This window comes from Hipposideros armiger, unplaced genomic scaffold (genome assembly GCF_001890085.2).
Source record: "Hipposideros armiger isolate ML-2016 unplaced genomic scaffold, ASM189008v1 scaffold_887, whole genome shotgun sequence".
Taxonomy (NCBI): domain Eukaryota; kingdom Metazoa; phylum Chordata; class Mammalia; order Chiroptera; family Hipposideridae; genus Hipposideros; species Hipposideros armiger.
This window is the reverse complement of record NW_017732237.1, coordinates 44,522-57,705: the sequence shown is the minus strand read 5'-3', so window position 1 is coordinate 57,705 and position 13,184 is coordinate 44,522. Positions and strand designations below refer to the sequence as shown.

The following is a 13,184-nucleotide window of genomic DNA, read 5'->3' as shown; positions in this document are numbered from 1 at the left end:
GAGAGTTCAAAATACTAGTTATAAGGATGTTCAATGATTTCAGGAAGAACTTCAACAAAGAGAAAGGAAACATAAAAATGGAGATAAAAAACATAAAAAAGAACCAGTTGAAATTAATAATACATTAGAGGGAACCAATGATAATTAGATGAAGCAGAGGATCTAATCAGTGATGTGAAAGATAAGGTAGCAGAAAACACCCAATCGAAATAGCAAAAAGAAAAAAGAATTTTAAAAAATAAGGATAGTTTAAGGTATCTCTGAGACAACATCAAGTGTGTGAACATTCATTCACATCACAGAAGTACCAGAAGGAGAAGAGAGAGAGCAAGGAATTGAAAACCTATTTGAAGAAACAATAACAGAAAACTTCCCTAACCTAGTGAAGGAAATAGACATACAAGCCCAGGAAGTGCAGAGAGTCCCAAACAAGATCAACCCAAACAGGCCCACACCAAGACACATCATAATCAAAATGCCAAAAGTTAAAGACAAAGAAAGAATCTTCAAAGCAGCAACAAAAGAGCGATTAGTTACCTACCAGGGAACTCTCATAAGACTGTTGCTGATTTCTCAACAGAAAGTTTGCAGGCCAGAAGGTGTTGGCATGAAATATTCAAAGTAATGAAAAGCAAGGATATACAACTAAGATTATTCTAAGCTTTCATTTAGAATCAAAGGACAGGTAAAGAACTTCCCATACAAGAAAAAACTAAAGGAGTTCATCACCACCAAATCAGTATTGCAGGAAATGTTAAAGGGACCTCTATAAGAAGAAAAAAAAGAAGATAAAAAATATGAATAATAAAATGGCAATAACTACATATCTGTCAACAATTACTTCAAATGTAAATGAATTAAATGCTTCAATCAAAAGATATAGGGTGGTTTAATAGATAAGAAAACAAGACCCTTACATATGCAGCCTACAAGAGAACTTCAGATCAAAAGACACATATAGACTGAAGGTAAAGGCATGTAAAAAGATATTTCATTAAAAAGAAAAAAAAAGTTGTGGTAGAAATACCTATACCAGACAAAATAAACTTGAAAATAAAGGCTATAACGAGACAAAGAAGTACCCAGCATTTCCATTTCTGGGTATTTATCCGAAGAAACTCAAAACACTAACTCAAAAAAAGAAAATATGCATCTATATGTTCATTGCAGAATCATTTTCAATAGCCAGGTAATGGAAGTAACCTAAGTGTGCATCAATAGAATAATGGGTAAAGTTTTATATATATAGAATGAAATATTACTCAGCCGTAGAAAGAATGAAATCTTGCTGTCTACAACAACAAGATGGACCTAGAGAGTATTACGCTAAGTGAAATAAGTCAGAGAAAGACAAATACTATATATTTTTCACTTATATGTGGAATCTAAATAAATAAATAAACAAGAAAAACAGAAACAAACACATAAGGTTGCCAGATGAGAGGGAGTTTAAGGAATGGATGAAAAAGGAGAAGGGATTAAGAAATGCAAATTGGGGCCAGATGAGTGGCGCATTGGTTAAGAGCTGCCTTGGGACGCCAAAGGACCCCAGTTTGGATCCAGTGACACTGCCCTTTACAGCTAAGATGCTGAAAAACAGCTCAACCTGGAGCCGGGCTGCCGTGAGTCCCCTGCAATGGTGTAGGCTACAGCCCCTACTGCAGTGAGTTGCCATGGGCTATCGTGTGTAGCCAGCAGCCAGCGTGAGCAGCCATCCAGAAGCCGGCGACTGATCTGCCTCTCCCAGGAAGAGCGTAATGATGGTGCCAACTTGGGCCAGTGAAGCAACGTCCTCCACAACTAGACTGAAGAACAAAAGGACAGCAACTTGTCTATTCCCCTTCCCCCAATTCCCCAATGCTGTTCCCATCCCCCAGTTCCCCAATTTAAAAAAAGAAATACAAATTGGTAATTACAAAATAGAATGGGATGTAAACTACAGCATAGAGAATACAGTCAAGAATGCTGTAGTAACTATGTATGGTGTCAGATGGGTACTAGATTTATTGGGGTGATCACTTCGTAAGTTATATAAATGTTTAACCACTATGTTGTACACCTGAAACTAATATAATATTGCATGTTAACTGTAATTGGAAAAATAACAGTTATTTTAAAATTTAAAATAAAAAGTAGTGAATTGGGATCATTCTTAACCTAATAAGGGGAAACCCACGGAGTCCTTGAAGGCTGACACAGTCTGTGTCACAATCACATCATTTGGCTCTCTCCTCTTTCTGTGTTAGAATAAGACCACTCTTTTAACTTTACTGGTTTCCAGTACATTTGACTCTTCATTAGGAATGTATAATTTCCTTTAAATTCATTTCATTTTACTTGATATTATTGCATGCTAACAATTTGCCATAATCACAGCTGTGTTCCGTTGACTCAATGAGTTACTCACATGCAGCTAGATACAAAATCAGGATCCCTAACTATTTTGATAGCCTGGATTAACACAATAAAATTAAATTTTATTGAATGTAGAGTTCTGTATATAAAATGCAGAAAGGAAACTAATAGTATTACATTAAGTGAAATAAAAGATGTTTTCTAAGACTGAAACTTTTAAACACATAAAAATTTTCACTGAGAAAAGATGTTTAAATGAGTCATCAAGCCAACAACACAATACTGTGACGTGGCCACCAAAAATTTTAATTCAATCTTAAGCTACACTCTTAGATGTCAGTGACAGATGGCCTTCCTTCTATGCTAGTAAGATCAGCTTCGGTAGGTTCAACATCCATAGGATGGTGAGAAGACTTGAAGCCTTGTCCTGCCAAAGACCCTGAATCTCTTGTCCTTAGAAATCCCCATTAAAGGCTAGATAAGGCCTTGGCAGAGAGACATTGTAGAGAAAACTCAGGCAGCTGATGAGTAGTTGAACACTACTAGTTACTTAGTAATTATGAACCCAAGCTTTGGAGTCAAACATCTGGTAGTTATATCACTTACCATTATGTGACTTTAAGCAATGTAATAAATAGCTGTGAGCTTGTATTAATTTCCTTCCGCAGCTTAACAAACCACCCCAAATGGAGTGGAACACAACATTAGCATTTATTGCTTACTCGTGACTCTGAGGGTTAGCGGGCAATCAGCTGATCTAGGCTAAGTTCTGCAGGGCTTGGCTTTGAACTGTCAGTTGGGTCCAGTTCTGTTCTTTGTTTCTGTCACTCTTCTGGGACTAGGCAGCCTTCTGTAGCACATCTTTCTCTTGGTGATGGAAAGAGTACGAGAGGCCAACACTACCATGTGAGCACATTTCAAACCTCTGCATGTGCCACATCTATTGCCATCCCCTTGTTCAAAGGAAGTCATGTGGCCAAGACTAAATCAAGAGCTGCAGAAGTGCACCCCTATCTTCAGCTGGCCATGGCAAAAGGTATCAATGTGTGATACTACTACAGGGAAATGAAAAAAGTGGGGTGAATAAATTGTTTACCTCAAAGCCCTAGTTTTCTCATAGACAAAATAAGCTCACCATACCTTCCAGGTGTGGTAGGCAGACTAGTGGCTGCCTAAAAATGGCCATGTCCAAATCCCTACACCTGTGAATATGCTACCTTATGTGGCAAAAAGGACTTTGTAGACATGATTGCATAAAGGATCTGTTTTATTTTTTATTTTTTCAATTACAGTTGACATACAATATTATATTAGTTTCAGGTGTACAACTTAGTGGTTAAACACTTATATAACTTACAAAGTGATCACCCTGATAAATCTAGAACCCATCTGACAACATATGAGGCATGATCAAAAACTACAGTGAATGCTGCTGCTGAGTGCCATCCAGTGGAAAGGCAGGCATCTCCATACAGGAAGCAGCGTGTCAAATCTTAGTAACAGTGTGCAAAAAGTTTCAACTTGTTTGGTGCAGTCAGTCTGTGTGATCTATGGTTGAGAGGCATTATACAATACGCTGTAAATCATCCTCCATCATGACAACACTCGGTGTCACACATCCCTCTGGTACAGCAATTCCTGTCAAATAAAAACATTAGTGCGTCCTGACCCACCTCATTTACCAAATCTGGCACTGTGCGACTTCTCACTCTTCCCCAAAGTCAAAATGACCATGAAAGGTAAATGTTTTGAATCGATTCAGGACATCGAGGCAGCCATGACAGTGCAACAAAAGACACTCATGAAAGAGGACTTTCAGAACTGCTTCAGAAAGTGGCAAGAACGATGCGATAAGTGTGTTTGAAGCAAGGGGAAGTATTTTCAGGGGGATTAACGGTAATGTGTCTTTTACTGTAATAAATTTGTTTTTAATTTAAACATTCACCATGTTTTTTAATCATACCTTGTACATAGTTATTACTACATTACTGACTATATATTTCCCATGCTGTAGTTTACATCCCCATGATTATTTTGTCACTACCAATTTGTATTTCTGAATCCCTCCCCCTTTTTTACCCATCCCTCAACCCCCCTCCCATCTGGCAATCATCAAAATGTTCTTTCTATCTATGAGTTTGTTTCTGTTTTGCTTGTTCATTTATTTTTTTAGATTCCACATATAAGTGAAATCATAAGGTATTTGTCTTTGTCTGACTTATTTCACTTAGCATAATACCCTCTCTCAAGATCATTAAGGATCTCGAGATAAAAAGATTATCCTGAATACAGTGAGCCCAATGTAATCACAAAGGTCTTTAAAAGGGAAAGAAGGAGGCAGGAGAGTTAGAAAAAGAGATATAACAATGGAAGCAGAGGTCAGAGTGATACAGGACCACAAGCCAAGGAATGTGGGAATCCTCTAAAAGCTGGAAAAGGCAAGGAATGGATTCTCCCATAAAGCCTCCAGAAGGTACATAGCCCTGTTGAAACCTTAATTTTAGACTTTTACCTTCTAAGGCTGTAAAATAATAAATTTGGTTTGTTTTAGGCCACTAAATTTGTGTCAATTTGTTTCAACAATAGGAAATTAATACACTAAGTGAGCGATTTTCATTTTTCAGTCCTTCCTAAATATGGATGCCGCAAGCTTTATTTTTCACATAACCAGAATGATTTATCTGGATTCCAAAAGCCATGCTTTTCATTTCTGGAGAAAAATCATGAATCATGTGTCATTCAAAAAAAGAGTGTTTATTTGGGACAGTTTGGGAGAAGTTCAGCAGAATCTTGGGATGTAAAAGGGCCATGACTTGTGCCAGATGCTCCACAAGGAATGTGCTGGTAGCTATCAAAGGAAGATGCGCATGAGACAGCCATGGGAGGGCATGAACCTGGCTGTCCACCAAAGGCAATGTGCAGGTAAGGATAGCTGCTCGACAGCAGAGGCTGGTTCCGGGGCACTCGTGAGCAGGGTTGCTGTAGCCTCTCTGTGCCTACCCTGCTCTAATCCATGAAGCCCCTGCCCCCAATCTCTAGACCCACCAAATTCCCCTGAAATCACAGCTCATCCCATTCTTCTCCTCTTCCTAAAATGACCTTCATTTAGACTCCATGGATTTGGTACCCTGATTTTCTCCCTATTGTCTTACCACTGACCTGTTAGAACAGAATTCCCCAGTGCCTTGTGTTTTAACAAAAACTATCTCTTGCAAATCAATACCTCCACTTTCACTATTCTACTTTGCAAACTAGTCAAGCTTTCAGAGTTTTCATATAACAGAGATCTTTCATTCCATACCACTAGTTACATAAAGAGCCAGAAAAAAAAGCAACTGAATTCTTTCATGACCTAATATTGTTGTTTAGGAATTAATAAAATAAGGAATATTCTCATAATTTTTTCTGCTAACTGTGTGGGAGAGTTACATGAATACAATGTATATCTGTTTCTTCCCTCCTAAGACATAAATAATTTGTCAGCAATTAGATGAGATAATGAATTATTAGAAAAATTAAATTGGGAAAGGGACCACAAATCTTAGTTGAATAGATTTGTATACGTAAATAAAATTCCCTTCGCCAAACATTTGTTTGACATTTTATGTTGTTTATAATTGTTAAAATTCCTTACAGGCAATGATGGTTGAGGGATTGAAATATTTATATAGTGTGTCAATTTATAAACTATTAAATATTTATATTGCTTTTATACCAAATTTAAAATACTGTGTTTCAGAAAAAAATATCAGAAAGTCTGTAAGCATGACCAGGCCACCCAAAGGATGTTTGTCTAGTCCTGCAGTTATATTGCTTTTACAAAGTTTGGAAACCTCAGGAGCTAATTGTCTAATTATGTGGTAACAATGGGCTACCAGTAAGAGTTCATTAAGCAGTTCTAAGTCATTTTGTGGAATCTGGTTTTGCTCAGCATGTTGTTCTAAAGTCAGAATTCAGCTAGATTCATAGCATTAAGCTTCAAGCAGTTAAAACCAAGCTCCCACAAATTAAAATGTCATAACAATACAAGAGTTCCAATGGATAGGGGAGAATGAGTGATCTTCCAACTATATATTCACATAACTAAAGAAAGAAAGCTTTAATAAGATTTATGGAATTTGGATAAGTCAAACCTCACGATCAAGGTCACCATTACTGAAATCTGGAGCCTTGTGAGATCTAAATGAGTCATTAATTATACAGATTACCCTTCAGTTACTGGGCCTGGAGACAGAAGTAAATTAGAAAGAAAGCAAGAGAAACTGAAGAAAGGGATACAATAAAATTATGGTCTAATAAGAGAAAGACAAAAAGGAGAAAAATATAAGCATTGGAAAAATGCAGAGGCTGTTAGGCCAACAAGAACTCAGGGAGAATCCTGTGGTAGCGGGAAACAAAAGTCGAGTTTTATATCTGAATTCTTCCAGGAATTGCTTTACATGCCATTCACAATTCACTACCGAATATTTCGTGAAGGCAGGAATTGGGTTTTACTCCTCAAATTATCTATCACAGTGCCTGTTCCATAATAGATAGGCAGCAAATGGTTATTAAATGAATGACTGAAAGAATATTGAAGATAACCCACGACAGAAAGGATTGAATGGAGCAAGCAACTAATGCTTCACCAAGCAATCTCTATTCCTACCTGGTATAGGAAATCTCCAAACCCAAAAGAAATGGAAAAGAGGAAAATAACCACTGTCTAAGAGAATTTCACTGAATTCATTAATGCAAATAATTTATTGAGGTTATAATTAATATCAGTGTCAAATGCTGTGACCAAGAATAGCAAAGGGATGGTATGTGGAAGGTGGTAACAGGAGTTTAAGGTCTATCAGTTTGCAATTCTTTAATTGTACATAAAAATATATCAGTAAACTATTGTCTGTGTCTATGGGGGGTCAAAGATATGGTGACGGAAACAGAGCTGACTCTGGGTGGTGAATACACAATGTGATATATGGATGATGTATTGCACAATTGTATACCCAAAATCTGCATAACTTTGCTAACAATTGTCACCCCAATAAACTATAATTTTATATATGTATATATCAGCAGTACCAATTCATTTTTGGCACTTTTATTTACCCCCTGCTTCTTGGCTGACAAGTCACCTAATTTCTTAATGTAGTTTCTTGTATCATTTGGACTTGTATAAAAATTCTAGAGCTTCTTGCCTACTTTCTGATAGCTAAAAATTGTTTCCATTAGTAGAGGCTTATTAATATTTCCATTAGTAGAGGCTTATTTTGATAGAACATTACATAAAAATTGCCCTGGATAAATGAGAGTTTAAAACCTACAACTTAATGTTTTATACACAGAAAAGAAGTTCTAATTATTATTCATTGATTAATGATACTGACTCATACTTACTGTGAGAAGTAAATATGCCAATGCACATAAATCATAACAGTTCCTGATATTCAGTATATACTTAATCAATGTTTACTATTATTGTTGCTTTTCCAGAATGGTCCAAATAAACCACCGAGACCAGGGAGCCATCAAGAGTGTCACCTTCTTTTCACTGGAATATTATTCTATCACTAAAGCTAGATTCAGTGGACCAGAGACAGATAATAAGTATGGCCAGAAGCTTCTGTTAATATTATTTATCCTAAAGTTAGTAAACAATGCTGAGCAGCAGTCTTCCTTGAGTTAATCAAGTCATCCTTTCTTCATTGGCAACCCTTGCAATCTCATGACAATTTAATCATATGATGTTATAGAGATGATGTTTTGATAAATTTTAAAAACACAATTTAAAATTGAACAGAAGCTATTTAAATTTGCCCAAAACCTTCCCTAGGCGAAGACTGAATTTTCAATAAATAATGAATTTTAAAATCTGCTAACCAAATGTTGAACTTTCAAAAGATCAGATTATACTATAACATGATACATTTAGTGTTATAAATCTTCATATTTGTAACCTCAAAATGTAAAGATGGGAGTTTTTGTATGAAGCATTATACTTTTAAAAACTAACAGAGCTAAAATAGAGAAAGGCAGAGTTCTTATGTACTCACTTTGGGACAGATGCTCAATTTCTCTGACACTCAGTTATCTAAAAACAGGCATTATAATAATTTTCTCCTTATTTCACAAAATTTGGGGTACACTGAAGTAAAATAATGTATGTGAAAACTTCTTGCAAAATGCAAATCACTCTGTAAATGCAATAGTACTTTTATTTTATTTGTCTTGAAATCTTAGAATACTCATAAGCATACTAACCACAGATGAGCATGTACATACATAGATAGAGAATATATTTTTAAATTTGAGTTCTTAGAAAGGAGTCACCAAATTATAGGTGATATAATTACTTGCCTTCTTTGAACATATTTTTCTCTATACAATAATTTTAAATTTGTAGAAAAAAGGAAATTAAAATTATGGAAATTATAGAAGATTCTAACAGAATATACAACAAAGTATACAAGTTTAAGGATGAGATGAAGAAAAGAGTACTGCTTGAAATTTAATTACTGCCTGAAATTTAATTCTACAAGAATAAGTTAGAAGAAATAAATAACCTTAAATATCTGCATCATTGATCCACTCTAAGAAATTTAGGAAATATGCTATTGCTAAGAGCAAGGTAGCTATATCTCAAATCCAATCATGAAAACTGGGTGATGAGAGTTATGAGCTGAATAGTGGTTTTGTAATTTGTTTTACATGAGGTAACAATGACTGCTTTAAAAACTAAAAAAACAACAATTTCTTTCTAAAATTGCCAATTAATGAAGAACAAAATCATTTATCTAGATGGAAATATCCTTACATACGAATTTATTTAAAACAATGAAAACATTATACTTACATTCGAGTGCACTGGTAATATTTCTGGGCCTGTCCCTAAATCAACTAATTGATAAAGCAGAATACCAACAGGAAATATTAGAATATCATGTCTGTCAGGATATCTTTATTTATCCTTGGCTCAGGAAAGACTCTCCTGGCAATCTAACAAACCATAGATCAATACGTATCTTCTTCGTTTTCCTCATTAAATATTGAAGACATAAGAACATTAAGGAATATGTTTATTAACTCTAGGAAACCGGATAAATTTCCCTTTTACACTCTAGGTCAACTATTCTCAAATTTTAATGTATCAAGAACAACCTAAAGACCTTCTAATAAATGCATATCTCCAAGTGATTACTAGATTCTAGGTTTTCAGATTTCTAAATTGGCTTCTCTTGAGCATGACATTTTTGTCATCTCTGTGAGAACTGAAAAAGTCAAGCATCTGGAACTGAGGAGCTATAATCTAAACCAATTGGAGGTCCTTCAGCGATTCACCAAGGAAGCAGCAAACCTGTCTACAAGGCTCCCCTGAGAATCCAGGTCACCTCTCTCTCTTTGCTTCCTGGACCATCACTATCCTTAACAACCTTGTTTAATAGTGCACACCCTCAATTACCCAGAATTCTATCAGGTAAGTTAACTAACAAATGAAATGGAAATTTGTTCTAATATCCCTTTTTAGACAACTTTCTAAATAAGTGCTGTTAAGAAGCAAAAATGTTTTAAACAAATATTATAATTCCCGTAAGCATGCTCTGTACAGCTGAAATTTTTACATGATGCAGGACAATGTTTTATGAGACAGGAATAACGAAATGGGGAACCAATAGAGAGGAACTATTTTTTTACAGGGTCTTTGAAAAATTGTATTTATATTTTGTTTCCTCTCAAATTTCAAGTTGAATGCTTTAAGATTTTGTAACTTAAAACAGAAAGAAAGACCTGACTTTCTTCAATCATAGTTTCTTGCTGCAATGAGATTGCCTGTGCATTGGAACCTTAGTCAAATATCCAAGATGCAACACCTCACTTTTTCTTCCCTGAGAGAAATTGCTGTTACAGTTATAGGTAGTTACATTTGCTGCTTGCTTTCCAAGGGATATGGGAAATGAGAACTAGGAGAGTTATATCTGGTCTCATACCCGTGTATGCGAGTCATTCAATTGTAACTTCTGCTCTTAACACTTGGGCTTCTCTGATACTGCTTTGTGGGGTGCCTATGGGAACCTACTCCATCATCCTAAGACACATGTCTAAGACATTTATCACCGCTTATGGCATACTCATTCCTTAGCAAGCAGCAAGCAGCCAAGTCAGCTCTCTACCTACTGCTGTGTGGTTGTATTGCACAACTCCAGGGGGTGCTGTTCACATAGACAAGGACACGAATAGAGATCCTTGAAATAGTGTGACTGGCAGCCTTGATCCAAGGCAGAAGCTCCTTTAACTTATGTTTTGTCCTGGAGAGATCAGAGAACATTCCACGAAGATGATGATTAAATTAATGATGATGGCCAAAATTTGTGAATACCTACAATATGCTGATCACTTGACCCACATTATAAAGAAAGAAGGGCCCGCTGGAAAAATAACTGATTAAATATCAAAGACTTTGAGGGGCTTCTGTTAGTAACCACTGTTGTCCTTTTAAAGCAAAGAGTAAATGGATTGGGGTCACATTATTAAAACATGACAGTTTTACTGGATTTTTTTTTCTCCAGAAAAGGGGGCAATTGAATTATACATAGAAAAAATATACAAGTAAATATTGTAACCTAATCTAGTACTATAATGTTGACTTGGAATTTCCTCTATTTCCTATTTGCAAATTTATAGCACTATCAGGATAAAGTCACAGGGAGAAAAAGTTTTTCTCTTGTAGGTTTTTAAGATTTCACGTATTTACTCATAAATGATAGCCTTTTGGGAGATTTAAACAAAGAAACCAAATCAAAGTACTAAAATTAGTACAGTAGTTTTGTAAATAACTCTCCAAATCATAAAACAATTCAAATCATAACAAGCTAAATTAATCACAATGAATGTAATCATTTTAAAACTTAATTGTCATAGAGTATTGGTCTATACCTGGGCAACAATAATTTCTGCATTGGATGGAACACAGAGGCTACTAAAATGATCTCAACCTAATAGTCACATCTCTAGAAATCTGTGCAAGATTGTTTCCAACCTAGCAAAACATAGTGAACAGTTTCTGATTTTTGGTTCCCTATCCCCTTTCTAACCTGTGAAATCCTTCACAAGTAAGTTTTATATATAAAAAAGAACAAACCTTTGATCTTAACTGCTCTTACCCTTTAATTGCTTTTTTTTAATCCTCAGGGTGTCATCTTTCCAAATACTTCCTTAAATGAAAAATAGTCAAGTACCTTTTTAAAAATCCTTTCTCCCTATCACTCCCGCAGCTTTATGTAATGTCAAAGCATTGAATAATTCATCACAAGATATCATTTTATTTAAATATTGAGAATAATATAAAATGGCATTACAATGAAAAATATTGGTTTGCTACCTTAATGATAGTGATTATGAATTCTATTCGTGAAATATGATGCCTGTTTTTAACAGAAAGTCATTTTACCAATGCTTTCAGGCAATTTCAAAAACTTCACTTAACATTAGATCATTGCCAAAGGCCCAGGACCTGAATAAAATATTCCTCCATTACTGTGCAGAATCAATCACATTTTAAGGGCAATGTTTTACTATAAAATCTGGGTCTCAGTCTTTACTTTTACAGAGGAGTGACTTTTTCATGTGCCACTCTAAGAGTTCTTAAGGACAAATTGATGGAAAAATATACCTCAGATGAAATCTGCAAACTCCTCAAGAGTGGGAGAAAGTCAAAGTTAGCCTTTTTTATCTTCATAACATTCTAACGGAATCCAACCCCACAGAATGCAACACTCAATCTTTTCTGGTTTAAATATCTATACAAGTAACAATAAATACTAACCTGGTGTCTTAAGGATGATAAACCAGAAATTAATGTCTAATTTTGGCTCAGATGGTTTGAACCCTATATTCTGTCTTTCTTCTTAGCTAAGAAATAGATATGTTATGTTAGTAATTTCACACTGGAAGAAAAGATTCCTTAAATGTTAGAAATTTGGCTTTGAGAAGCCAATCTAGTTGGCTAAGCATAATGACCTGTTTTTAATCAATGGCTGTTGAGACAATATCTTAGATGGGAAAGTGACTCATGAAGTATGTAGGAGTCATGAATAGGAGCGGCTTGCTTTAAACTGGAGAACAGAGAGGTGTTGAGATGCTGAGTTAGGAGCATAGTTCAAGAGGAGCAAAGCTCAGTGACTTACCTGTAATACGTTGGTCAAATTGTTAAACAGAGCTTGGCCAGCACTCACTTTATATTTGACGCCTCTGACTGTGCCATTTTTGCTTAAAATGTTGACTCTTCTTGTACCAAAACCCTTCTCGCTGGCAGCTCTTGCTAACACCAGCAAGCTATCTTGGTCGTTCTCATGCTCATCACTTTCTGATCCTAAGTGGCCATTTTGCTGTTCATCAGACTCACTTAGTCCATCTATGCCACAGATACTGGCACATTCAGAATCAAGAGAGCCAGATGGCTGCCCATCTTCATACACCTCCTTCAGAACTCGTCCACTGTGAGACGACGCGATCCGAAACCGGACTTTCCGTGGCCGGTCATTTTCTGGTTTCATCTCCCTTTTTAGCATGGTCACATCCAGCCACATAAACAGGTCACATCATTCAGAATCCCTTGTTATTGCATTAGTCCACCTGCCACATGGCAATATCAGAGCCTAATTCTCGTGATAGCGGCGCTCCTATGAAACTAACGTTGAAAGGAAAGAAGATTCCCAAGAACTTACAGTGCATCTCTGCTATTAATAATGAATGTGTGTGTGTGTGCGCTATGGTTACCCTTAAACTAAAACCTGCAAAATGATCCCAGCCTTTAAATATTAATTAGCCATGGTGGGCTCTTTAACAGG

General features: G+C 35.9%; 1 protein-coding gene across 1 annotated transcript in view; it reads right to left on the bottom strand.

The window, feature by feature from the left end:
- Positions 1-12,923, bottom strand: part of GRXCR1 (glutaredoxin and cysteine rich domain containing 1) — a 114,518-nt gene extending 101,595 nt beyond the window's left edge. Inside the window, exon 1 of the mRNA XM_019630052.1 lies at positions 12,522-12,923. Coding sequence (XP_019485597.1) covers positions 12,522-12,923 — 402 coding nt within the window. The remainder of the gene's footprint in view (positions 1-12,521) is intronic.
- Positions 12,924-13,184: the final 261 nt, after the last annotated feature.